The sequence below is a fragment of the Maylandia zebra genome, linkage group LG6 (assembly GCF_041146795.1).
Source record: "Maylandia zebra isolate NMK-2024a linkage group LG6, Mzebra_GT3a, whole genome shotgun sequence".
Taxonomy (NCBI): domain Eukaryota; kingdom Metazoa; phylum Chordata; class Actinopteri; order Cichliformes; family Cichlidae; genus Maylandia; species Maylandia zebra.
In genome coordinates this window covers 27,207,827-27,234,867 of record NC_135172.1, presented here as the reverse complement: position 1 = coordinate 27,234,867, position 27,041 = coordinate 27,207,827, and the positions used below count along the sequence as shown (strand labels likewise).

Sequence of the window (27,041 nt, the reverse complement as noted above, 5' to 3'; positions counted from 1 at the left end):
TTGACCACAAGCTGGCAAAACAGTATTAAACATGACCATTAACAAAATAGAATAAAGGAGAATGAAATGAAATGAATGAAAGCTTAATAAGGTTAAAATTACATAAAAAGGAGGTCAAGTAAACAGAAAGAGCAGTAAATAAACACGAATCAAACAAAGAAGCTCAATATGTAAAAAATTACGCACATACCATAGAAAGCAATGTGAAAAGCTTAATATACAAAAAGCCATAAATAAAAATCAAAAATACAATAAAAGTGAATTTTTAAAAAAGGTAAATGTTTAAATTAAAGACTATGTAAAAACTGAATAGAGAAGTAAGCATGATGTAAAGAAGCTCACATCAGTAAAGTAAAATAAAAATAGGATACTAAATCTAGCGAAAAAACGCAAGCATAGCAAATATTATTAAAACAAAGTTAAGAGTAGAAATAAGTTGCTTTGGTGTTGGTGTCAGTAGCTCTGATTCTGCGTCTCCGGTTTAGACCACAGCAAAGTACTTGTACAAGGATCGCTGTCTAATGTCAAATGAAATTTCTTTCTTTTTCTCACAGGTACTGTACGCCTCGCTACCTGAATTATGAAGACCTTGAGAGGAAGTATTGGAAGAACCTCACTTTTGTTTCACCCATATATGGTGCTGATGTCAGTGGCAGCCTCTACGATGAGGTAGATGGATCTTTCTTCTCTCTGTTTTTGCTTCTTCTTCTTTTTTTTTTTTTAAATGCATGCTGATGCTAAAGCCAACCTTTCTAGTTTAGCTTTCTCTTATTACATTCCCTGCTGAGTTTTTACAATTCGTTTTATCATAAGCAAAATAATAACAAAATTAAATTGACTGACGATCAGGTTCATGGCCTGTTCCTTTGTTATTTCATGACGAATGAAGCAGATAATATTTGAACTTGATGAGTGTGGAACATGTATTTAGTGACTTGTGAAACAAGTGTCAAAGTCTACCTTCATGAATGGAAATACAGAGAGTTACAACAAGGTGCAAATCACTGGTTACACTCAAAAACAAGAAGTCTGGATTAAACTTTGACAGAAAACATCTAAAATAGCCAGAACAGTCCTGGAAAAATCATTTGGACACATGAAATGAAAATTCACTTTTACCACAATGATGGATAGAGAAGAGTATTGAGAAAGGAAGAAACAGATTCAGGCAAATACTGCAAAGCTGATTAGACAGCACTTCACAGTACACGTCAGGGGTGTCAAACTCAAATACACAGTGGGACAAAATTCAAAACTGGAACAAAGTCGCGGGCTAACGTTAATATTTATTGAAATATATTTATTCCTCCAGATATAAGAATGAATCTTTTCTTATGGACTCAAACACGTTTTGCTGAAAAACTGAATATGGAACAAGCAAAGCTTAATACTAAACAATATATATATTAGCTGTATAATACCAGTAGGCCAGCTCTAATAGTAATTTGGTATGGCTTCGCGGGCCAAATGTAATTAGGCTGACGCCTATGGTCCACGTGGATAATGACAAAGCATACTGCAAAAGCAATGGAAAGAAATGGGACATCATTCAATGCACAAGAAAGTCAATTAACCCCAGCACAATAGAGCAGCTTTTCACTTATTAAATACACAACTGAATGCGGAAATACCCAGAAACAGGTAGTAAAGGCTCAGCAGAGCACCTCAGTGGAGGAAGCGCAGTATTTGGTGACGTCTGTCAGATCAAGATTTCGGGCAATGATTGACTCCAAAGGATTTTTGGCCAAGTGTTAAAACCAATCCTTATATTTAATAATGGTTAGCTTTTTTTCACCGATTAGTTCTGAGCCTTTAAAAATGAGGGAGTATGTATACAAATAGCTGCAATTCCTAGTTTGGTAATGCAAATAGTTTTGTTAAATAAAAGCTGAAAGTCTGCACTTTGATCATATCTCGATTGCTTGATTTAAAATCCACTGTGGTGGAGTACAAAGGGAAAATTGACATTTTAAACGTGTCACTGTCCAACAACTCACACTTTACTGTATATCAATATTGGAACTGTTTGACATTTCTACATGCACACAAATACACCAGAATAATGAAAGTAATCAGAAGGATCTTCTACACAGGGACTTCAATAGTCATTACAAATCCTCCAGTTTTGCACTGCATTGTTGACCCCCAGTAAAATCAGTGAATAGTGCGGTTTCTATTAATATAGAGTGATTGGAAGCCTGAGTAGCATTTCTTCATTGCTGGCTTGAACAACTGAAGGTCAAAACATGTCGAGCAGCACTTTAGCGACACAGCGCACTTGTCTCTTTGTGTAGCTGAGCTGATAGTGATTGGATTTAAAATGCCATCATCAACTGCGGTACCAATCTGTAACCCAGGTCTAAAGCCTGTTTCTCATTTTCTAGGATGTGGATGAGTGGAACATTGCCCACCTGAACTCTATCCTGGATGTTATAGAGGAGGACTGCGGTGTTTCCATTCAGGGTGTCAACACTCCATATCTATACTTTGGTATGTGGAAGACTACCTTCTCCTGGCACACTGAAGATATGGACCTTTACAGCATCAACTACCTTCACTTTGGAGAGCCCAAATCTTGGTGAGTAAGGAACAGTGATTAGTAGGAGATGGAATCATTTTTGTGTTTTCTATTCGTCACTGAGTTATAATCTGACTCCTACAGCAAGAAGGTCTAATCTAACAATGTTTCACAGATTGTATCAGTCCTTTTTCTCTTTTCTATTAACCAGGCAGACAAATTAGACAAAAATGAGAAATTTGAAGCTAAAGGTGATTACAGCCCTTTAAAAGCATTATATCGAAGTCCTTAAATAATAAATGCAATCAAGGTTCAGAGCACAGAAGGCGTTGATCATTAAAGAATAGTCAAATTGGGGTTTTTTTCCAGTCGATCTTTGTTCCTACCTCCACTTATGGCCAAGGGCTGTGTCTTGTGAGACAAAAGGATGACCTCATGGTTACACTGAGCTTCCTTTGAGTGGTGGCTGGGTTACTTTCGAGACAGGGTAAGGACACTTGGTCATTCAGGAGGAACTTGGAGTCTTTACTCTTCCACACTGAAAAGCAGCCAGTTGAGGAGAAAGCATCTAATTAGGATACAGGCGAGGTGTTTCAGGCACTTCCTACCTGGAGGAGGCCCTGGGGCAGACCCAGGACTGGTTGGAGAGATGATATCTCTCAACTGTCTTGGAAGCATCTCAGCATCCCTCTGGATGAGCTGGAGGCTGTCCAGATAGAGCGGGGTCTTGGCTTCTCTGCTTAGACTGCTTGCTCCATGAACCCAAACCCAGATAAGTGGTTGAAGGTGGATGGTAGATGGTTTGGAAAGCCAAATTCTAGATTTCAGTAGAGGAACCAAATGCAAAAAGAATAGAGAATTCTGCTGTGCAATAATACAATACATTGAACACTTCAACTCTGTTAACAAGTCTCTCCTTTAAGTTAGAGGACACTATTATAAATACTATTCACAAAAAAAGAGGGAAGTTTTCCTCCACTGAAAAGTGGCTGGTTTGCAGATAATTGTCTATACTTTTTTTTTTCAAGGTAAAGAGTTAACTCAAGTTTTGTGGATTTGTGAATAGTCAAAGAAACAATTTTATGTGACATGTTTAAACAAATACAGGGCATAGTGGGGACTATTTTAAGGCTGAGAAAGTATAGAAGAGATGCATATCCTTTACATTTCTAGCAGAGCTGGAAAATAGCTTTTATCATGTCCAAAGTGGATTTAAATAGCAAGTATTTACAGTGTTACAGGTTTAATTTGATTTACATGCCAATTCAAATGCATAGAGACCCCAGAGGATTCTCCCTGTGGTTGTTTTTGGCACACAAAGAAATAAATGAGTGTTGAGTCTCTAAGTAGTGGTGAGAGCTGTAAAGGAACAACAGATGAAGCAATTAGGCTACATGTGCAGGCAGGGGGGAATGTGTGGCAGCTGTGCTATTCTCCACGGGTGCAAGCATTTAAATTGACTTCTCGAAAGCTGTCTTTCCTGTATGTACAACAGACCAAGGTGAAATTTGGCATTTTAGCAAGTCAATCAATACGGTACACAGTTAGCACAAACGCTTAACACAGATCAAAACCATAAACTCTTAGTAGTAGTAGTTTGTTAAGCCTGAGATTTCTCATTGTCTTTGAATTGAACGGAACTGCATTAGTACGGACAATTAGAGCTCCAAATCGTCCGTGTTGGAGGGTTTTGTCTTATACTTTGAAAGTGTGGCATCCCAGCAAGCATCATTGATTTTTTTTCTTACAGATTAATTGGGGTCTGGGGATATAATTACTGGAATTTTCTCTGTTGTTACTCTTTCATTGAGCCAGCTTAATGAACAGATTTTTCTTTTTTTCAATTCATCAAACTATCTTCTTCATTTTAGAGGACGTACTGTATTGACCGCAGTGAAAGGTATCATGATCCATCACAGAGTGCCTATTGCACAGGTCTGATTGGTATTTGCGAAAGGAATTATCAGAGCTTAGTCATTAGGAGGTTAGGACTAGAGTAATAAAGGTAAAGAAGAAGTGGAAATGCAGGTAGATCAGAATGAAGTTTGCTTTTCATTTCTTTGTCAGCTTGGTTGTTCCATTTCTCTCTCTTGCCCTGGAGGGAGTTTTGCTCATTAGAGCAGTGAGCCCTGCAACCCCACAGGGATCAGTGTCACAGCCAGACACACAGAAACAGTCATACACACTCAGAAAGAGCAGCCTGGTGTACCAAATATTCACACACATGCATACCCTTATCATCTAGTACTCTCTCATACACACACACTCACTGACGTAGACTCTTTCATCTCACTGATGTGTTGACATCTTGTCCCTGGAGGGGAGCAGCTTAAAAGATGCACTTCTCTCACCTCTTCTCAATCCTGTATACCCTCCCCCTCCTCTCCCAAACTCCCCGTGTCACCTCTACCTGAGGTTTGCTTCCTTTTCTCACCCTGTCTCTCACTGCCGTGTTAAACTGACAGGTGGTATGATGATAGAAATTCCACACACCTGAGGGTGGATGGTACTAGTCAAATGGAATGCCTAGTCAAACCTAGAGGGAATCTTGTCACGCTTCATGGATTTCTTGCAGGGAAGTTTGAGAAGATTATATATTCAGGTTGCGTCAGCAGCATGAACGAGAAGACACAGAATAAGGTCATCTTGAAATTCTGCAAACTCATAACTCAGCAGCAATCACCGATGGTTACTGTGTCCTTATCGGACACATAACTGGGCTTGAATTTTGAAATATTATAGTGGCCAAGATTTAATATAATATGAAGACCAAACCTTAAATGGTCACATATGCTGGAAAAATATGGGTAATTGTAAAGGAGTGTGAGCACAGCTGGGGGATTAATGATAGGATCATGCTGTATGTTGTTAAGATTACATATAAAATAACAGTGCAGTGTATTAAAAGCTTGATCCACCTTTCTGAAGTTTTTCACTTGTCCACCACTTGATGGCAGTCTTGAAACTGCAAATGCTCATTGAAAGTTTGTTTGCAACTGTCAACACATGGTGCCCCGTAGACATAATTAACAGAGCATGTTCATACACAGTCAAAAATAACTCTCTGCTCCATATCTCTGTCTTTAACAGGTATGCCATCCCCCCCGAGCATGGGAAGAGACTGGAGCGCCTGGCTACAGGTAAAAGATTAAAAGGAGTTGGGTTGGGTAATTTAACAAATATTGAATCGTGATCGCAGCATACAGAGGCAGGTCTGCATTAAACAACAACATCCACTTCATAATTAATCTGAGTGCGCTCGAGAGAACAACCTAGATGTAGCATGCTAATGAACTCTGGCTGCAAAGAGATGTAACCTGACAAATCCATAAACACATAAGCCCATGTAAAATAGATGTAAAATGCAGTCGAAATGCCGATTGGCTCGCTCAGTAAGTTGAAAGACAACTAATTTGAGAAGAAAGACAAATACATATAATTCAGGGTTCTCCAGCCTCCTTTAAACTGAAAGCTGTATTACAAAATGAAAGCTGCTGATAGATACTCCTGTCCTACATTTGTTTTTTTGTGTTTATTCATGTGTCACATCAAGACATTCAAACAAATCTCTGAACCAATCCAACCAATGTTGGATAGTTTTAATGAAAAACCACACAATATTTGGTTTAGCCGTATGTCCATGCCTATACATTTCGGTTTCAGTATGGCATTTAAATGACTTAATATTAGTTTCCAATTAATTATTACTGATGGTTTTTGTTATGTTTTTCTTTGTCTGCATATCTCACTTTATCTATTTCATAAATCGTTGAGAGTACTGATGTTGCTTGGGGTCTCAGCGACTTATAAAGCTGGATTGTATCCTGGATTGTATTGTATGTATTAAGGTCACCCTTACAAATCAGATGAGCTCAATTTTAATCTGTTAGTCTTTTTTTTTTTCTGCTGAAATGGTGTCTGAATAATTAAACTTGAAGTCATTGTCTAGTTTACCATCCTTGCTTTGTCAGACTATATAGACCACTGTAAACAAAGTACTGGTTGTTGCAATGATCTTCTTTTTTGAGTAGATGAACAGAGACAGAGATCTTTTTGTCTTATTGTTCCGTTAAAGCCTGCTATCCCCAAGACACCTCCATACAGCATTTTCATGGACGTTAGTAAAACTAAAAACTGTCTTTTAGTAGAATGTATTGCATGTGTTTGTTTTGCAGCTGGAACAGCTTTTCTAAGAGAAACTGTGTCATTTAGTATTTGCACATTACAGCCATGGTTTGCACATGAAACTGCAAATCCAAAAGTGGTTTATGACCCAAAATAATTTTTTGTTACAAACAGCCATTTCCAATTTCTTATATATGAGAGTCCAGTCCACTATGCTAAATTGTAAAAAAGAACATAAATAATTGCAGTTCTTTCTCTAGGATAGATGGTACTGACGTGACTGCACAATGCATCAGTGAATTGACAGATACAAAATTAATTGCTGACTGTTGTTTAAGTTTAAGTACAATGTTTTAGGGTTTTTTCTGGCTGTAGTTGAATTCATTCTAAACAGAATACTGCTGTATTTCTTTCACCATTTATCAGGGAAAGTAATTATGTTTAAGATAAGCTAATAATTGAAATAATCTTTGGTTTCCATTATGGAAAAAAATGTCACTCTACTCGATAAAAATGTAGCAGTCGATAATAAGCCAGTTCTCACACAGCTTTTCGATTTGGCTTTTTCATTCACCTGTTTTTGTTTTGTTTTTTCTCTCTGACAGATTAAGTCTCTCTAATGGTTTTTTTTGTGTATGTGTGTGTTTCTGTCAGGTTTTTTTCCCAGTAGCATCAAGGGGTGTGAAGCTTTCCTTCGTCATAAGATGACTCTAATCTCCCCTTCTGTACTGAAGAAGTATGGTATTCCCTTTGATAAGGTAGGTTCTCTGTCCCTTTGAAGAATTACTCTCAGTCTTAGTTCCTTTATTTACCACCTGTTTGAAAACAGCTTTTGCTGCTTCTAAAATAGGCAGTGTTAATTTTTATTGGTTGCAGAAATCCTCAGTGGTTTATTTTAAACTTTTCATTTCTTTTCTGTGTTATTATTTTTTTTAAACCACGAGGACATTTAAAGGTCAATCACTCACATACACACATATAAACCAATCTTTTGCTCCTCTTTCTTTCCTTCTTATATGACAAATTGCCAGATTACTCAGGAAGCCGGAGAGTTTATGATCACCTTTCCTTACGGTTACCATGCTGGGTTCAATCATGGATTCAACTGTGCAGAGTCAACCAACTTTGCCACTTTACGTTGGATCGACTATGGAAAGGTTGCTACACAGGTAAGAGTGCACTTAATTCAGTATAATCATAATTTAGATCTCAAATATATGGATTTAAGATCTAAATTATTTACATTTTGAATAGCATCCCAAGTTTTTTGGTAATGTTGTTGTAAAGTTTTGGCCAAAGATCATCACAAAAAACGAATATCTTGCTATTTAGCCTTGAGTCTATTGTGGAGTCTTATGCTGAAAGAAATCTCTTTAATATAAATCTAAACTAGAGATCTCTTTTTTTTTTTTTCCTCCTGTAGTGCACGTGTAGCAAAGACATGGTAAAGATATCAATGGAGCCTTTTGTGAAGCGTTTTCAGCCTGACAGATATGCTTATTGGATGCTGGGTAAAGATTCAACGTCAATTGACCACACACTTGCCACTCCCAGTACAACACCAGAGCTGCAGAGCTGGTTGCAGAGGCGCCGCAAGACCAATTCTGGAAACAAAGGGTACTTTGGTTATATTCATGCAATGTTTATTCTCTTTTCTTTAGTTATTTTCACACCTTCACTGAAAACCTGAACTTTTCTAGATATTAACAACAGGAGGTACACGTGAGTTTCTAACGTTCCAGCTCAGTAGTAGAAAATCCGTGTAGTGTCTTATTGTACATATGTCAGATAGCATTCACAGCGTCGGTGGCGTGTGTCCTGTCTGCTGCAAATACTATCCATGCTACACGCTTGTCTTAGCCAAATGGGCTATTTTCAGTAGTGATAATGTGGCTGACAATTTCAGACAATGTCCCAACATTCTTCACCCAATATTGTCCTCTTGAATTCATGCGTAAACAGCTTGTGGCACATTATTACATCGAGTAGGGTTAATGGTGGTAGTGGGCACTTCATTTGGAGTAGGAAAGAGAGAGTGCATATATGCATTGGATTGTGATAATTTAACGACTGGTAGCTTTGGTGCAGTCATTGGTGATCTAGTATTTGCCCTCTCAAAAGGCAAATCTTTCTACATTCGCTTTTAATGCTTTCATTGCTTTTCGGTTTCGTTCAGGGTTTTGAGTTTTAATCTTCTTTGATCTCTTCACCTTCTGACAGCAGCCACTCTCGTATGCGCTCCAAGCGCCTCAGGACCACAGAAGAGCCCGTTGACTTGGATGGCACCTCAGCGCTGAAAAGCAAGAGGAAAAGTTCGGCAGGTCCTCCCAGCCCGAAGGTACGAAGGTCTGTGGCTGGGACAACCGGCAAAAAAGAGCAGAAAGAGAAGAAAAAGGAAGCTGAGTCAAAGCACAACCAGAGTCAAAACTCTGTTCAGCTCTCTGGTAAGAAACTGACAGATGATAAAGAAGATATTTGAGATATTACTTAATTTTTTTTTATGTACATAGCTGTCTGTGTTCCTGGTTTCTTATATTTGTAAACTCCTTCATGTGAGGTCTGTAAAAACTTTTGGCAGTGACTTTTTTTCATATTTTAGCCAGCCATTCTTTTATTCTCAACAGGTCCTTGCAGACAGATGTGTGTGGTCAAGGTAAATCGTGTAGAGAGTAAAAGTTTGGGGGTTTCTAAAGACCACTCTCGTGACTCTCACGATAGTCCCCCTGCCTCACCTTTGAAGGATGACCTTAAGGCAGAAACAGACACTCATATTGACCCACAATACCTCTCAGGGCCAGGTCTCACAAGCAGAACTGCTGAAAGTCTCAGACAAAGGCCCGAGGCTACTCAGGCAGATCCAGGAATTAACGAGCCAAGGTGTCCCACTTCTGAACAAAGAGACCTCTCATCTCGTAAAGACTGCTCAATCAGGATGCCTCCTGTGGAAGCCAGTGAACACAACTCAACTTCCCACACAAGCACTGCTGATGAGACTGTGGTGAACTTGTGTTCCCCTGTTTCTAAAGCTCACACATCTGCTTCAGTATGCAGAGAAGACACTTTAAGTGAAATATTCAACACTGATTGCAGCATGGACACAGGTACAGAGAGTTACTCTAACAACAGCTTTAAAGCAGAGAGAACGGACGCAGTTGTTGATTTGAAGCCTATCAATCCACACTCCACTACAGAAGCACTTTATGATCTAAAAAGTGAGCCAGTAGAGGGGGGTAGCTGCACATCATGTAGCTCCCCTTCTACACACAATCGCATTTTAAAAAGTAACACTGAGGAAAATCTCCCCCCCCCTCTCCTGCAGAGGAATGCAGTGGATATGCCACAACTCACTCCAGAGCCTGCAGATAAGGTTGGAATTTGCCCTTTGCCACCTGAACTGACCCAAGAGATGCCCTCGCTTACGCCTGCTGATGATGGCCTGACTGATTTTTCAAAATCTCGATCGTGTAGTCACCAGATTGCACCTGTGCTTCAAAGGGAGATGCCAACTGGCTCTTCATCCTCACATGGAGCCAGACAAGAAGAGAAAGAGGCTGATTTAGTGATGTCAGCAGAACTTCATACAGGAGAACATGCCAACAACTGGCATTTAAATTCCCCATATAATTGTGAAGGGGCAGCGGTGTCTGGTTCAGAAGGAAAAACGGCTCATTTAACTGCCAGTGGTATGCACAAAATAACATCTGGTGGTGTCCATGAAATGATGATAATGCCTGCAGTTGCTGCTGACAAGGATCACGCAAAGCTGGAAAATCTTACTGCACCGAACAATGCCTCCCTTGGGCAGCTTGTTCAGAGCACTGCACCTCAAAGAGAACAGAAACCCAACTTACAAGAGTTTGCAAATAAAGATAATTCCAAAGATCCATTTCAAAGACAAGGCGGATTCAGTACCTCGAACAAAAACATCCCAGCCCCTGCCCCTCCATTATGCACTCAAAGTGACAGCCACTCAGCATTACAACTACAGCATCACACTACATACTCCTCTTCCTTTTGTACACCCCAGCACACATACACAGAGCCTAAAACATTTTCCAGTAGTATCTGGAAAAACTTTAATTCCCAAAATCCTGCAGTCCTCATCCAAAGTCTGCACCCAGAGCTCCCTTCTGACTTTACCCACGACCCTCTACCTTACACCATGTGGACTGAACCTCAGTGCAAAGAGGTCACTGACCTGGAAAACCCTGAGCAAGAACTACGTGAGTCTGAAAACCAGGAAGGAGAAAGTGGGCCTCTCACCTGGGCTCAACTCGAGCCCACTTCTCTAGTTTCAGTTGGTGCTATGGAGCCTTTGGGGCTTTGTGGAGAGTACGAGTTGCAAAGAGATGATGGGGCTGACGCGCTGTCCCTATGCAGGGAGCTGGGGAGACAAAGGGAAGCTGAGGAGAGACTCCATTCGGATACTGCTGTTTCACCTCTCAGAACGGGAGATGGAGAACAGGATAGGGTGTCTGATATGGAAGAAGGAGGATCTGATGACGATGAGGCAGAGCAGCACAGTGCCAAGAGAGAGAGCAGTAGTGACTCCTCTGATGACGACGATGATGATGAAGAAGAAGAAATAAATGATACAAATAATTATAAGTGCAATGAATCAGGCCTGGAACCTGGGGAGGTTTGTGCTGTGAGTGTTTTTTTTAAATAGTCAATTATAATAGTTTACACATTACAGAAACTAAAAAATAATGTTTAACACCTTCAATCAATCCCTGTCCATGCCAGTATCCTGCCCTGTCAATGAAGAGGACCACTAAGAGCTGGCGTCACCCACTCAGGAAACCCACCGCAAGGGCTGTACCAACTGCTGTCAAACAACAGGTTGCCAGTGACGACGGTGGGCACACTGAAAAAACACACGCATATATACAGTTAACACAGTTCGATGAAAGGTATTGCTATGGTTGAGCCTTAAAAAAGACATTTAGACAGCGACACATGCACACAGTATAAGCCAAGAGTCAAGCTTATTTCAATAAAAAACCCAGGGACATTTCCTGTTGTGGTTAGTACTGCATGGTGGGTGGCACCGGGCCAGAACCCATGATCGTTAGACTTCTTTTTGGTTGCACTGGAGCGAACAAGAATGCAATCATCACAACATTTAGATGTTAATCCGTTTTGTAGTCCAAAAACAATAACGCATACTTTGTAAAAGTTTGTATTTCTAACACAATATACTCAGAAGTAATAGAACTGACTCTGTTAGCAGCATGAACAACAGTCTTGACAAATATAAAGTACACTCAGGTAAAATTTGTGTTTTTCCACAGTGAGCCATTCCACCCTGTGGTCCATACTTCCCCTCCTCATTTTTCAAATTTTATGTCCCTCCGAAATGATTCTTTTGACGTCAATGCACACATAAACCAAACACATTTAATTCTCGGGCCTACCACAGTAAAATGATCTAGTGATAGATATTCTATTTGTTTTCATGGTTTTAATGGGGTGGGGGGAGGGGGGCCTCCATTAACAACCACTAATGTGCATATACACACACAGTCACATTTATCATCTCTGTAGTTGTGAGAAAGGATGAATAATTCAGCAGCCGTTGTAGTTGTTTATCTGCGAGTAAGAAATGACCATGGCTGTGAGAAGCCTGTTTTATGATCATGAGAGTGCTTAATTATTTTTGAGTAAATTTGGAAACTGACAGGCGTCTATTCCGTGAAAATGTTTTTAAAGTCACTGGAGGAAATTGTCACCACAGCGGCCGGATTAGCTCTGACTTCTGCAGCGATTCTGTGCAGAAAATGCTGCAGAATTCACTTTGTGTTGCGTTTTTTGATATTCTGGCCAGATGATTATTTCACATTCAGAAAAGGCTTAATTAACAAACTACCAGGCAAGAGATTCGTGGTTGGAATTGCATGAATCATTGTCCGCGCCCCAGTAAAAGAAACCACCGTTTGAATAGATGAGTGATTACAGAGTAAGTAAGGCTTTATTTCGTCTCCATTTAGAGCCACCTGAAGCAAGCTTGGCAGAAGAAGAGGGGCAGGAAATGGAAGCGTGGGCAAAGCCGCTTGTCTACCTGTGGCAGAACAAAAAGAGCTGCTTCTCAACAGAGAGGGAGTACAATGCTCATGCAGCCACCATGCAGCCGTACTGTGCAGTGTGCACACTTTTCATGCCCTACTATCAGGTAAAGGGGAGGTCAGCACAAATTGGGAGATGATTGTCTTTAAAACATGCACAGTTCCACTGGTGTAAATTGAGTGCGCATTGCAACTTTCTTCTCTTGAGAATGTTGAAAGATCACATTTCATTCTGTGTTTACATCATTTGCCTCATTTGGCTAGCATTTTTGCTACTCCAATTAGAGGTTGTTTCAGTATTGCACTGGTCAGTGGTTCTTATCCTGTGTTGAGCTCATATGTCTTTTTTTTTCTTTTTTTTCTTTTTTTTTAAATCCAACCGCTTTACTGATAATTGCAGCTTTTCAGCACATTTCCAGCTCTAAATGTAGTTAAAGTTCAGTCTGGAGAGACAATTTTGAGTTTTTCGTCTGTCAGAGGTTTTTATACATGAAAATTACAGTCTCTTCCTCCCCTAGGCGGAAGACAAAGCAGAGGATAATAAGCCTATGGTAGCTAAAGACACCTTCCAATCTTCATCTCCAATGGAGGGTCCCTCACCTCATGGTGGAGGGTTTAGGAGAAGCAAGCCCCTGATCCCAGAGATCTGCTTTTCTTTTCGGGAGGAGAATTGCCCCCCTACTCCCACTAACCCACTGCTGCAGGAAGACGGCACCTCCCCTCTGCTCTACTGCCAGAGCTGTTGCTTGCAGGTCCATGCAAGTATGTATGCACAAGGCAACAGTAGCACATATATTTGAGTTTTTTTGTGTGAGAGGAGGGGGGTAGAAGATACAAACTGATGTGTATAGTTTTTAAACTTCATGCCATCTGTTTACCACTTACCACCAGGCGACATTCTTCGTTTTCACATGTTGTGCTTGTGTTACTGATGTCATTATTAGAGGGTCAGTGGGTTTAAATCCTGACTCATTTCTTCTGTATGTTCCACCCTCTCTCTGTTTCCCTTTCTCCCCCCTTTCTTTGTGGTTTGGAGTATTTTATTTCCCTCGTCAGACTGGGGGTGAATCCTCTGTTTCCACCACACACAGTTCCTGTTCAAAATCCCCAAGCCAGTAACAAGCTCTCACACATTTTCTTAAAAAAGGGAAGAAAAAATCCCTGGAGCTTTTCTTTTCCAGGCTACTCAGACACGACACATTGTGCATTGTCGTAATCCCTCATTCACACGGATCTCTGTCCCAATCATGCACATTTCGATATCTTAAGCCTCCAGCCGGCCTTACGCGCACGCGTACACAGACACGCGCGCGCAAACGCAGCTACTTTTAAAAGACTTAGACAGCAGTATGCCCAGCTTTCAGTCAGTTTGAGTCACTCTTACTAACGTTCACTTTGCCATATTTTTAGTCTGCTTGGTCTAGGATGTTGTGCATTTATTGTGTGTGTGTCTGTAAGTCTGGTGGGGTGGGAGTTAGAGATGAAGTGTATGTCATTTGACACTGATGAAAAAGCCACAAGTTCGGTTTCGAGCCCCAACAATAAGTACATGTTGATGTAGCTTTCTGCCCGTTCTGTTATTTGAACTCTGGAAAGGAAACAGAGGTGGGCTTAGATTTTGTTTTTGGTTTTCTGATGGATAATGCAGGAAAAGAATAGTGACATGCACACATATACAGACTTCAAGTGTGTTTTTTCAAATAAAAATTCCCAACCTACGTGTCTAAAGCCTCTAGCTCATGGATTGTAATCAGCTGCCAGCTTTGAATAAGATCACGTTTGTTTTACTAAATGAAATCCCAGTGTTTTTCTGTTCAAGGCCATTTTTTATTTTGGAAAAACATTTGGACGCGAGGACTCAGACCAAAAAGCAAAGTTGCTGCTGTGAAGTGTCTAAAATGACAGCGTGCTATGACACACGTTAATATGAGATAAACCCACACAGACGGACGCCTTCGTAAACAACGATGAATTGTACACCAACTCTGTCTTTTGTTGTGACATTTTGTTTCCTTAATAACATAAAATTATCTTGCCATTTACTGTCAAGTCTGCTGTTTCTCTCCCAACCCATTGACACAACAGTTTAATAGCATTTGAGGAGTCAGTGAGTATTTTTGCTACAGATTTTTGATCCATCCCTTCTTACTTTAGGTTGTTACGGTGTTTCTGCAGACGACATCAGTGAACAATGGTCATGTGATCGCTGTACCGAGGGAAACTTTACAGCAGTAAGACAATTTTATACCTTTGATTCAAGTATGACTGTGGTGTATAAGGAGAATAGCAGTGCTATCCTAAAATTTTAATGTGAACTAGTGTTAAAATGATTATACGTTATAGCTGATGATGATGGCTCACCCAAAGATCTGACCCTAGTCAGAACAGTCAGTAATATCTTAAAAATATAGATGACCATATTCATATGTGGTAGTTGACACACTGCAGTGTGATCACTGTATACAATAAAGACAACTAATTTTTTCTTCTTTCTGACTATTTAATAAGCAGAAATATCTTCCTCTGTGGCACGTGTATAGATTTTGGTGACTAGAAGAAAAATATCTGCATTTCGTCTTTCTCACTCATTTTTCTCTTTTCCCAGGAATGCTGTCTCTGCAACCTCAGAGGTGGCGCTCTAAAGAAAACCCAAAACGACAAGTGAGACGAGCTTTTGTTCTGCGATTAGCTCTGCACACTTATCCCTCATCTCTAGAGCTCAGCCAAGTGAATTGTCTGGGTATCTTAATCATCACAATGTATTAATTTGTTTGTGTGTATAGATGGGCTCACGTGATGTGTGCAGTAGCATTGCCAGAGGCGAGGTTCAGCAATGAATCCAAGAGGAGTCCCATCGACACCAGCAGGATCCCCATGCAGCGATATAAACTGGTGAGAACACACAGACACACACCCGCACACCACACACACTCCTTGAGGACTGTCCTGGTCTAATTAATGAAGTGTTCACAGTTCTAATTAACAATGTGAGACGAACATGCCCGCAATCAAAGCTAGATAATTAACCACTGGTGGGTGGGAGTGGGGGGGTTTGTGTGTGTGTGTGTGTGTGTAAGTGTGTAAGACTCTGTGTGCTGATGTTTGTCTATATGTATGCAGGTGTATGTCTGCCTCCCTGAGTGCATGTGCATGTGCTTGTGCATTTATTAAGTGTGTATGTGTTTGTTTAATGAGGGAGCTGCAGTGCGTCTCAGCAGACCTGACATGTTGCCACTATACTTAGCTTTCTGCTGCAGGCACTGTGATAAGTCAGCAGAAAGCAAAGTGTTGGAGAAGCACATCCTCACATAAGATGGATCACAGAGATGGGATAAGTTCAATTCTTCTTAGAAGCATATGTAATAAATCACAGTTTAGGACTCCTTAAAACAGCTCATGACAAAAGATACATTAATAAATCAGTTTATTGTTCAAAATGGGTTGCGTGAGCTGAAAGTAACAATGATGTGAATACATCATTAATGTATATGAGCTGAGATTACAAAGTTATACAACAAAAATTAAAAGCCATGCTCAATTTAACACTGGCCGTTGTCCCTTCCAAAGTTGTGTTTGAATGCAGTGATGCGCCACTTCCAGCCCTGCTGCTGTTTTTAGAAGTCTTGTTTTGAGCTTTCGTTACAGCACAGCTGCGATGGCCTGAGGATGTTACAGTAAAAGTCCATGCCTTCACAGTCACAAAAAAGGAAGAATATACAACACCATGAATGGTATTTAGAAGAAAAAAAGGAAGATGAATCAGGTCTCAGGGGTTTCTAGCTCATAGCCAGAGAACTAGATCTCATTTGTCCCCCGACATAAAATGAAGTTCATTTTTGTCCATAGTCAAACTGCAAATGCACAGATGAACTGGACAGATCTGGGCTTCTAAGAAGGGTTGTGAAAAAGGTAGTATAGGCCTCGGATACAAAGGCCTGGAGACCTGTCAGCAACCATCTGGCAACCTCTGGTCATGAGGGAAAAAGAGGTATTCCCTGATAACATTGCACATGGTTGCTGGAGGTTGCTGGCAGCTACATTGAAATTGATTCCTAAAGCCTCGGCCATGCCAGCCTAGAAACGCGTCAGTGACCCCCTGCTAACCACCAGTCACTTGGGAAAGGTGTGTTTTCTATACCTGGTTGCTGGAGGTTGCAATCAGGGGAAATTTGGAAGTACCTCCACTTCCAAATTAAAGAAATGGTAAGAAGACTTTTCAGCGTAACACAATGATATCCAGTTTGAGTTTAGTTATCAGTCCCTCAGAAAACGACATCTGAGTGAATAGACTTCAGTTATAACTAAAATGTCATACTTCACCACAGGGAACCAGCATATTTAGGTTTATACATGACTGCTTACCCAAAAATAGTTCAAGGAATATTGCTGCACTGACACTGAATGGGATGCTAACTCTGTGGACACAGTGACATTACCCATAGGGTATTTACAGGGATATGGTTCATATCTTCTCACACCACATTGAAATTAAGCTCATTTGGATATGAAAGCACAAACCACAAAGTCAGTTTCCATATCCGCAGGCTGAAATCTGAACAAAATGAAAATTATAGTCCAGACGGGGAAGAGGCAGGGTGCTCATAAAAGCCTCTGACATGACCTACGTGATGGCCAAAATATAAGTATATGAAGGACCTAAATTCCTTTTAGAGGAAGTGGCACTTCCTTGCTTTAGATGTTAAATGCTTTATCACACAGTGTGCATGAATAACCAATATGTCCTTCACATGTACACCAGTAGAAAGTGTGCGCCTGTGATGCAGACTTTCTCTCAAAGTTTCGAGGATGGCGTACAGACTACCTTTCTGTTTTGTCTGCGTTGTCATTTGTAGATTCAATCCCCGAGCCACGTGTTCTGAAGTTCGCATTGGACCCGTTGCCCCTGCAGCAGCTCAGTACATTCATAATTTACTATCATACAACACACGCACACCGATGTGCACACATACACATTCATAATTTACTGTGGGAATGTTCTTAACGCATGGCTCAACACAGGCACCTGAATACACACTGCAGAAGTCACAGGGGAGAAATTGGCGAAGTTCACACACACATTAAAACATACAATTATTCTTACATGTTTATATTACTTTGTGATCTAATTGGCATTATTTTATTTTGTCCCCTCCCCTGCCAATATATGTACATAAGTGCTCATTTGCAGAAATACGAACACAGATTTTGCACACAGTGCATGCCAGCTAGAATCTTGTTATGCTGGCCTCAATAAGTGGACTAGACAGTCGGGCCAGTTCATCTGTGCAGTGCTGTCCATAATGTAGGAGGTATGGGAAAAGGCTTTACGAAATGTAGGCCAAGTTAGTCACCGAGAAAAGCACTGACTGCTTCTCCCTCAGCTCAGGAACAGAAAGGACAAGAAACTTCATTATTAGGGGGGTGGGGGAGGATAAACTTAGGATTTTCATCCCGTTTTAAAAACAGCATTTATATTGCCTTTTGGTTTTCTTCACAAGAGGAAAAGAGGGTAGTCTCTCACTATACACAATACCTACTGATCCCCAACTGATATCTGCATTAAGAGGGCTAAGCTGATAATTGTAAAGACGAAGCCAGCCCTGCTGTAGAGGTTAAATTTAATTAACACTGAGCCAACTAATTAGATCAGTTATTGATTTGTTCAAATAAATGAACAAAGGGCAGTGGCTTAGCTGATAAGGACAGAGACTTTAAGAAAGGTTCGTACTTGCGCAGCGTCACCTTCTTATTTACCTCTCAGATGCCTTCTCTTGTTTCTGGGCATCATCACATCCTATTATATAGAAATATACACAGGGGAATTAAACTGTCATAAGGTGCTTTTGATATTGTATTTTCTTAATATTTCAACACGTGCTGTTTAAACAATATGTAAACAACAATATTATGCACAAGATATAGCAATGATATGGTAATTTGGAACCTTTTATAGAAATAGATATTAAAAAACCAGCTAATTCCCACTTAAACTCACTGAGGCACTGGAACGTGTCTGCATATAGACGTATTACATGTCGATATTATAGCATGGATTTCCGAGGAATTAGATTAATGAATAAATTACTTTCAGTAAGATGTGAAACCAAGCTGCAAAGACAGAAGCCAGGGCAGGGAAGCGAAGAAGAGAGCGTAGATGGGTGTTTTATTAAGAGCAGACTAGAGAAAATGGAGTGAGATGGAAGGCATGCAAAGGGGGTGAAAGAGGAAGAGGGAGCGAGTGGGGTTATAATGGGAGGCATGTCGTCATATTTTCCCTTTCGTTGGAGAGGACAGACAAGAGAGATGCCACAGTAGAGGGAACTGACTTGATGGGCTGTTTAGTGCAGAAACCCGAGAGATAGTCTTTTACAAAATTTCGCTTCAAGTGTGTTTGTGCATGGATGCATGGCAGTGTTTGTGTGTAGGATGTGTATGTGTATTATGCTCGCCAGTGTGCAGTTGTGTACTCTTCACAGAGCTTAAACGAGGAAAGAAAATACCACAACATACAGATTGAAGCACTTTTTATTTGTGGAAAGCGTAAATGATGTCATCTGATTGGCTTAAGTTGAGGGTTTCTTTGTATTGCAGCAGTCCAATAACATGTTTCTGTTGACTATTAAACTGGGGTCTCTCATTTTATTTTCTGCTATCAATGACTTGTTTACACTACCGTATCCAATAACAGCAGATTTCACAGATATAATTTTTTTGGAGCACATATTGGCTTTAAATTATGTTAGAGGTTCACGGCACAGCTGAGCGGTGATTCACTTAGCGGTCTATTGTCACTAATTTGCTGTTTTTCCTAGCCAACCTTTAAAGTCTGGAGTGGAAATGCAAATGTTAAATTACTTTATTTTATTTTTTTTATTTTACACCAGACATGGGTGCTTTAGTGAGTAAGGTCAGGTTTCCTCCACAGCAATAAAGGCAGTCACTGGGAGTAGGTGTATTGTGCAGTAGTTTGCATTTGAAATTTAAAAAGGAGAACATCCGACTGAAGGGCTTCCATTTACAGTGTGAATTTTTATTTATTTATTACCCTTGGGGTAAAATGATTTTCCCTTTGTGTAAATAATATCTTCAGTCTGCCCTTTTTGTTATACAGAGCAAATCAGCCACTCTAAGTGTGTGTAGGATGTTGCTGTCCATCACAACTTCCTCCTTTCATCTCTGGAAGCACAGTATTTCATGTTTTCTATCAGTGTCTTTTGATTTTCTATATAAAAACAACAACAACAAATGTACTAATTAACCAAAAAGTTTGATCGTTGTTCATCGTTCATCAAACTGATGTCAGCAGTGCCAAGATCCAAAAGTGGTGTCGTGGAGATATCCGATATGACGGTCCAGTATGAGTCAGCAGCTGCTGTTGGAAACTACTGTTATATAGATGATATGTTACTTGTCCTGGGTACTGATCAAGAAATCTTTGTTAATATAAAGCAACACAGAGCTGTTTTGGTCTTTTCATTCATTTCTTCAAAGTAACTTTGGTCAGGATGGTGATAAAGCAACAGGAAGATGGAGTAAGTCTGGTGCCAGACTGCGACTGAATGGCTGTTACATCCAGTCTGTCATGGATAATACAGCATTTTAATGATACACTGGTGAAAATCGCAAATCTATTGCTGTCTGTTGCAAATCTGTCGCTGTCTACATATACAGAAATGAACTATTTAAATTCAGAGTCCAGCTAGAACATCAGTTTTGACACTGTTTCAGTAATTCTTTCACAAATAGTGACATTAATTTGCAAAATGATATAAAGATACTCAGTGACATTGCTTTTATATAAGAATATAACTAGAAAATAAATCAGCTGGCAACCAGTTGAGTTGAGTCCCCATCTGCAATTATAAATTAGATGGTAGTTTTTTGGAATCCTTTGCTAATCTGTCTGAGAGTGATTGCAGTCAGTCTGAGCTGTACTGGGATTGTTGCCTCCCACAATGCGACCTGTGCAGTTATCTTGTGTTGTCCACAAGTTGAGGGTGTTGCATCCTTGACCTCTGGGCAACAAGTTTTTCACAACATGTACTTGCAATCAGTTTCCAACAGCAAAAAAATTCAATGCAATCACTGCAACCATCAAGTTTTCTTGGTCACGATGAGCTTGGCCATCTTATTCATACTTTAGTGTTATTAAACTGTTAGCAACATGCTTTTAAAAAGACCATATATTCTAAAAGCCAAGAGTGGCGGCCCAGCTGTTGTTTTTATGTGTCTTTAGAACGCAAGCCATAACGATATAGAGGACAAATACTCCTGTTGTAACGATAAGGCTAGAGATTTTATTTATTCGTTGTGTATATTGTTTTGGATAATTTCCAGTAAGGCTTGAAAACATTTTGGTAAAGACGTACTTAAAGAACATGCTTATTGTTTAAAAAATGTTTTTTGAAGAACACTTTGACAGCATTTTAAATCTAGTTATATTGAAACAAAACAAGCTGGATACAGTCTAAAAACACCTTTGGTTTGTCTAAAAGCAGCTGCTGATCGTTCTAGACCACTGGCCATTTTTTGGTTCTTGGCGTCTCTCAATTGTTTTTATAATTCCTTTGCAGTAATAACATTTTCCCAGCTTTTCGTGTGCAACCTAAGTTAATTCAGGCCTATTGACAGTTTGGTCTGGTCCTTATGTGTTTACAGAAGTGCATCTATTGTCGTAAACGCTGTGCGGGAAAGCGGCACTCAGGGGCTTGTATCCAGTGCTCATGTGGCCGGTGTCCCACCTCCTTTCATGTGACCTGTGCCCATGCTGCCGGTGTTATCATGGAGCCCGATGATTGGCCGTATGTTGTGTCAATCACCTGCCATAGACACCAGTCGCGGAGTTCGTCAGCTGTAAGTTATAGGACAGGTGTTTGCTACAGCTGATCTGAACCAGTGCCCGGAATAAATAGACATATTATTGTTTTTGACACGCTTGAAATAACTGACTCAATTATAAGCACTTAATAATTTGTGTTAATGTAATTAAGGAAGTGGCACAAATGACTACTCGCCAGATAATTGAAAACAGCTTGTTAAAGGGGCCCCTTTATGTTATGCCTTTGTCTCTGTTTTACCTGTTGCAAATACTACAGCTGAACTGCCTGAATCACCTTGTTTGTAGTCGAGTCTTTCTTCCATAACTTATACAGGGCACTGTGTAACAACACATCGGCGTGATGCGTGCACAGTGGCTTGTTTGCACTCAAACAAAGAATGAACAACTACTATTTCCCTGCTAGAGCCTTTTTCTGCCAACTCTAACTCTATATTCTATTAATGAAGCACACCAAATGTTCTGTTGTTGGCTGCAAGAATGAACATAAGCATGTTCATTTACTCTTGGCATAAAAGAAGATGAAGATCCAATGGATTACTTTTATTTCTGATGTGAATGTCTCTGCAACACCAGGAAAATCCTTACACTTTATACTGTGTTAGCGTGGGATCTCCTCCTTCTCTAATGTACATGTTCTGTATTTTAATACAAACAAGCTCATAATAAATCATTCAATATTTTGTTTCAGTTAAAACAAATAAAGCGTAAGATAGTAAACTAATGTCCCCACTTTACAAACTGCTGCTCTGCACAACATATTCTCATTTGACCCCAAATAAAATTGAACTTGTGGAATTCCCCCAAAATTGGGATGCTGTGTAAAATGTAAATAAAAACAGAATGAAGTGATTAAAAAAAACTCAAAAGTTTATATTTCGTTCACAATAGAATAAAGAAAACATATGAAATGTTAAAACTTAAGACATGGTAATATTTCATGAAAAATAGCAGCTCATTTTGAATTTGAGAGCAGCAGCACTCTAAACAATCTCTTAAAACTGGGGCAAGGGGCAACAAAAGGTTGGAAAAGTAAAAGGTGCTGAAAAGAAGGAGCTGGATGAACAATTTGCAACTAATTACGTCAATTGGCAGCTGGTTAGCCGCATGATGGGGAATAAAAAGAGCATTGCTAAAAACGATGTTTATAATTTGTGGAACAATTACAGAATAATCCTCTATAGTTCATAATACCAAAATATTTAAAGAATCTGGAGAAATCTCTGTGGACAATGGACAGGGCTGAAAAATCAGATTATGTTGGATGCCGCTGATGTTTGGTCCCTCAGATGGCACTTCATTTAAAACACAAATGTTTCTGTCATGGAAACACTGCTGTCAGAAATCATTGTCTGTGAACACAGTCATTGGGCCATCTATAAATGCACGCTAAAGCTCTATCATGCAAGAAGAAGCCGTATGTGAACATGAGCCACGTGACATTTGGTAAATCATTCTGGTTATAGTCACATTTTAAACGGCGTTCCAGCAGCATTTTTTGTTTTTGGGGGGAATTGCGGTAGTTAATGTAGTTTGACGTTAAGTATTTACTGCAGTCACTTGTAGGTTCAAGTTCAGCTCGTTGCTTTGTTCACTTGCATCATCTATAATAATGCTGGTAACTGAATTAAACGTATAAACTGAAACATTGTCCATGACAGTGCGGTTAGTAGTGCAACATTATGCTAGAAAAGGAGGAGAAAAGTGTGCAGTAAGTCTGTTTTGTTTTGGGTTTTTGTTTTTTGTTTTGTTTTTTGTTTTTTGTTTTAGTTTTGGGCATTTTTTTTATTTTTATGGATAAACCAGCTTAAGACACAAAAGATCATTATTACTGAGTTCAGTTATTTAACAGTTATTCTACTGGAACAGCCGTACAGAATTAACTGCTCGTTTAGAAGACTAATTGCTGTTTTAGAAAGTTCCCGCTTTAAGTGAGCGCAGCATACATTTGCACTGTGGTGCCACAGTGGTGTGAGTGAATGCCAGTATCTAAAATGTCAAGGATGTACTTTCACAAATGAGTTCTTTGTGCTGGTACTGAAGAAAAGTTTTCTTTGGGGTCTTGTTAGAGCTGATGCCCAACTTACACTTAAACTCACACTAATTTAAGGTTTGTCTTCACTATGCTGCAACTAACTTGCATGGTGCAATTTCTTCCCTTCTAAATGCAAAGATAACAACCATACTCTGTTCGTACTGAGCTTAATTAAAAGTAAAAGTTGTACCTCGGTACAAGAAGCTGTCAAGATGACTTGAGAGACAGATCTATAAACCTGATTGTATTAAAAGCAGAGATTTGGGTATCAGAGCCTTTTATAATGCAAATAAATCTAACAGAACATTTCAGTTGTCACTTATTATATAACATTGCTGTACCCCAGTGGAATTTAGTTTGACTTTACTCTGTATTGCCATACATTAGTCTAATTGCTACTCTCTGTCTACACTAGAAGCAGCAAGCAAACCAAGCTTCTATCTCACTTGGCCAGACGGTGATCTCCAAACACAAGAACCTGCGCTACTACAGCTCCAAGGTCACGCAGATCACCTCCCAGACGTTCTACGAGGTCATGTTTGATGATGGCTCTTTCTCTAATGACACGTACCCCGAGGACATAGTGGTGAGGATATGTTTAATTAGACGCACACTCAAGAGGTCACTGCGTAGTTGTATGAGGTCAAACCAGTTGTTTAAATCCCCCTCGTTAAGAGGAACTTCTTTTTCTCCTTTGAAAATATGCTCTAGTGTTTCTCATTGTAAATCTTTCAGCGGGTTTCTGAAAGGGCCTTTCAGAGAAAAATACAATATCACACACCAGGGGTTTCGATGGGAGTATGGAAACTGACAGCTAAACGTGTGTTTCTATATTTAAGAGCACATTAAAGTTAAGAGCATTCAGTCCTGAGCCTCAGCTAGCTACCAAAGATATTGTATATTACACCAAAATAACTGAATGTGTATGTTTTGAAGCCTTGTGCTTGTTTTGTTAAAAAGCTATGTACACCTTAAAGCTTGTTGATTGTCTAGTGTTGAAGCCCCTTACATAGAAGACAAGAAAACAAGTTTCTCGGGGATATTCAGTGTGTCACGGTAGCACAAAGCATTCACGAGGTCCTGCTGTCTGAACACTGAAACAAAACCATTTGCTCTTTACATTACCATAGTGTCTCAACCATTTTGGGCTGAGAAGTTTTGTATGCAGCTTTGAGTTTAGATCTCAACAGCACTCGACTGTCAAATTCTCGACTATAGCAAAAGCTGTTGTCAGTCCACTTGAGTTTTTTTTAGCAGGTAAATATATCAAAGGGAATTACTCTCTTTAGCAGTTATCCTGACACCCACTTTGAATGACTTCTTCTGTCTTTTTGAAATTGTTTTGAAACACTTAGACACTTACAGACCATCTACTACTCTCTTGTATTTCAGAGCAGAGATTGTGTGAACCTGGGTGCTCCTGAAGTGGGGGAAGCTGTTCAAGTAAAATGGCCTGATGGGCTGTTCTACAGTGCCAAATACCTGGGATCCAACGTCTCCTACATGTACCAGGTACCTGAACATGCGATCCATCTGTAAACTACTCAGTCACGGCAGCAGTGAGTGAGCATGGGAGAGAAAAACAAATGGCCACGTTGTGCTGAATAGACTTTCAGGCATAGTTGCAGGTCAAAGCGGCATAGCAGTAAATTTGTTGAACTCCCTCAACGCTGACGTTGTCAATGTCCCCTGGTCTACGTGTGGACAGAAAAGACAGGGGGATTGAGGGAAGCGCTGAAGTCACGATGATCAAGAGGAGATTAAAGATGACGGGAGGGTAAAAGACAGACGTAGGAAGCAAAAGCTGTTTGGACATAGAGATAGAAAATGGGGAGAGGGGGAAAAAGACGGAGAGTGAGCAAGTGAAAAGTGACGGAAGAAGAGAAGGAGGTGACAATCTGCATTATTCAAACTCACTGAAATATTAACTAAGCTAAGACTCATGCAGCTTCCATTTAAGCTTTATTTAGGCGAGCTGGGCGTTAACCATTACTTATGCACAAATGCACCTGTGACGCAAAGACGGTTTAATATAGGTCAGATTAAGATGGGAAAAAATGGCTGGACAAGAACTTTCCATTGTCAAGGTGTATTTTAGAGATGAAGCCCCTGCTTTTTTCCAAGAACTCCAGCGTTAATGTTTAAAGAGCAGAGGTAACATGAAGATGGTCTTTATTTGATCTTTTTTTATTAGAGCTAAGGGGTGGAACGGCACACTTGTGCATTCTGGCAAAAATGTTGTTAAAGTGAGGGGAAAGAAATTCTTTGTGGCCTCTTATAGTCTGTAATAATGGTAGCCTGAAAAACACACAGAAAAAAGCCTGTGTTATATAAATGCCTGTGTAGGTTCTCAGCTATCCAGGTCATGGTACTCTAAGGAGCTTGGATAGAAAGCAACTGGACTCCCACTGTGAATGACCATCATTGAGCAGAGGGGGTGGCTTATGACACCACATTCAATTTTAAATTCAATTTCATTTATATAGCACCAGTTGCCTGAGGGTGCTTTTTATTGTAAGGTAAAGACCTACAATAATACAAAGAAAAGAGAAAATCTCAAAAATCATATGACTCCCTTTGAGCTAGCGCTTTGTTGACAGTGGGAAGGAAAAACTCCTTTTAACAGGAAGAAAATGCCAGCAGAAACAGCCTCTCTGAGATGCGGCCATCTGCCGCAACCAAAAGCCACTAGCATCTGCTCTCTTTTGGATTTTCTATTAGGTGTTTTTAGTACCTGCTTGGCCAGAGTTCCAGCTGAGCTGAGCTGGAATCCAAACTCGGACTCCTTCACAAGAATCAAAACCGCCATTTTTGAAGCTCGGCAATGAGGGAAATGCTATTTTGACACCTGGGCTCATGTGACAAGGCGTATGATTAATAGTAGGGTTTAAATACCGGGGAGACTCCAGCATTGGGTTTTAGATCTGAAGAAGCCTCTTGGATGAGAGGTGTAATTTCTTCAAGAAACTTTAAGAAGTCCAGTTGCCTTCTTTCCCAGCTCCTTAGACTGTTCTGCATTATTAATGCAACAAACCTACAGATACCACCATATGTAACTGCAGTATCAAAGATGATTAAGTAAAAAATATTTAGAAGACAGTTAAATGTAAATAGGAGGGGGGTTTTTTTGGCTTTTTTTTAAGCAAAAATGTTCAGTAAATTTGGTGGCAAGATTTTGAGTGTGCATGTGCATGAAAACTGTATAAATGCAACACATTTCTTTAAAACCTCTTGGATAGCTGCTGATTGGTTTCACCTTATCTCAGGTGGAGTTTGAAGACGGCTCTCAGGTGCTGGCCAAAAGAGAAGATGTCTACACCTTAGACGAAGACCTCCCCAAAAAGGTGAAGCGCAGACTTGTAAGTATTAGATTTACAAGATTTACACATAAACTTTAAAAGCATAAGTTTCAAACTTCATTGGCATAAACAAACAGAATATTCTCATGCCATGTGGAACATT

At 39.9% G+C, this 27,041-nt stretch overlaps 1 protein-coding gene across 5 annotated transcripts in view; it reads left to right on the top strand.

Annotated features, from left to right (window-relative positions):
• The window catches only part of kdm4c (lysine (K)-specific demethylase 4C), a 30,728-nt gene that overhangs the window by 2,526 nt on the left and 1,161 nt on the right, over positions 1-27,041 (top strand). For 2 of the 5 annotated variants that reach the window (XM_004564209.6, XM_076884982.1), the window contains exons 4-21: positions 555-669; positions 2,385-2,578; positions 5,609-5,658; positions 7,298-7,401; positions 7,675-7,812; positions 8,067-8,260; positions 8,864-9,087; positions 9,268-11,291; positions 11,390-11,501; positions 12,634-12,815; positions 13,227-13,470; positions 14,863-14,939; positions 15,314-15,369; positions 15,492-15,600; positions 21,367-21,561; positions 23,995-24,165; positions 24,972-25,091; positions 26,846-26,938. In XM_004564209.6, coding sequence (XP_004564266.2) covers positions 555-669; positions 2,385-2,578; positions 5,609-5,658; positions 7,298-7,401; positions 7,675-7,812; positions 8,067-8,260; positions 8,864-9,087; positions 9,268-11,291; positions 11,390-11,501; positions 12,634-12,815; positions 13,227-13,470; positions 14,863-14,939; positions 15,314-15,369; positions 15,492-15,600; positions 21,367-21,561; positions 23,995-24,165; positions 24,972-25,091; positions 26,846-26,938 — 4,402 coding nt within the window. The remainder of the gene's footprint in view (positions 1-554; positions 670-2,384; positions 2,579-5,608; positions 5,659-7,297; positions 7,402-7,674; positions 7,813-8,066; positions 8,261-8,863; positions 9,088-9,267; positions 11,292-11,389; positions 11,502-12,633; positions 12,816-13,226; positions 13,471-14,862; positions 14,940-15,313; positions 15,370-15,491; positions 15,601-21,366; positions 21,562-23,994; positions 24,166-24,971; positions 25,092-26,845; positions 26,939-27,041) is intronic. The other 3 variants (XM_014409063.4, XM_004564211.6, XM_023153027.3) reach the window with 3 other exon arrangements.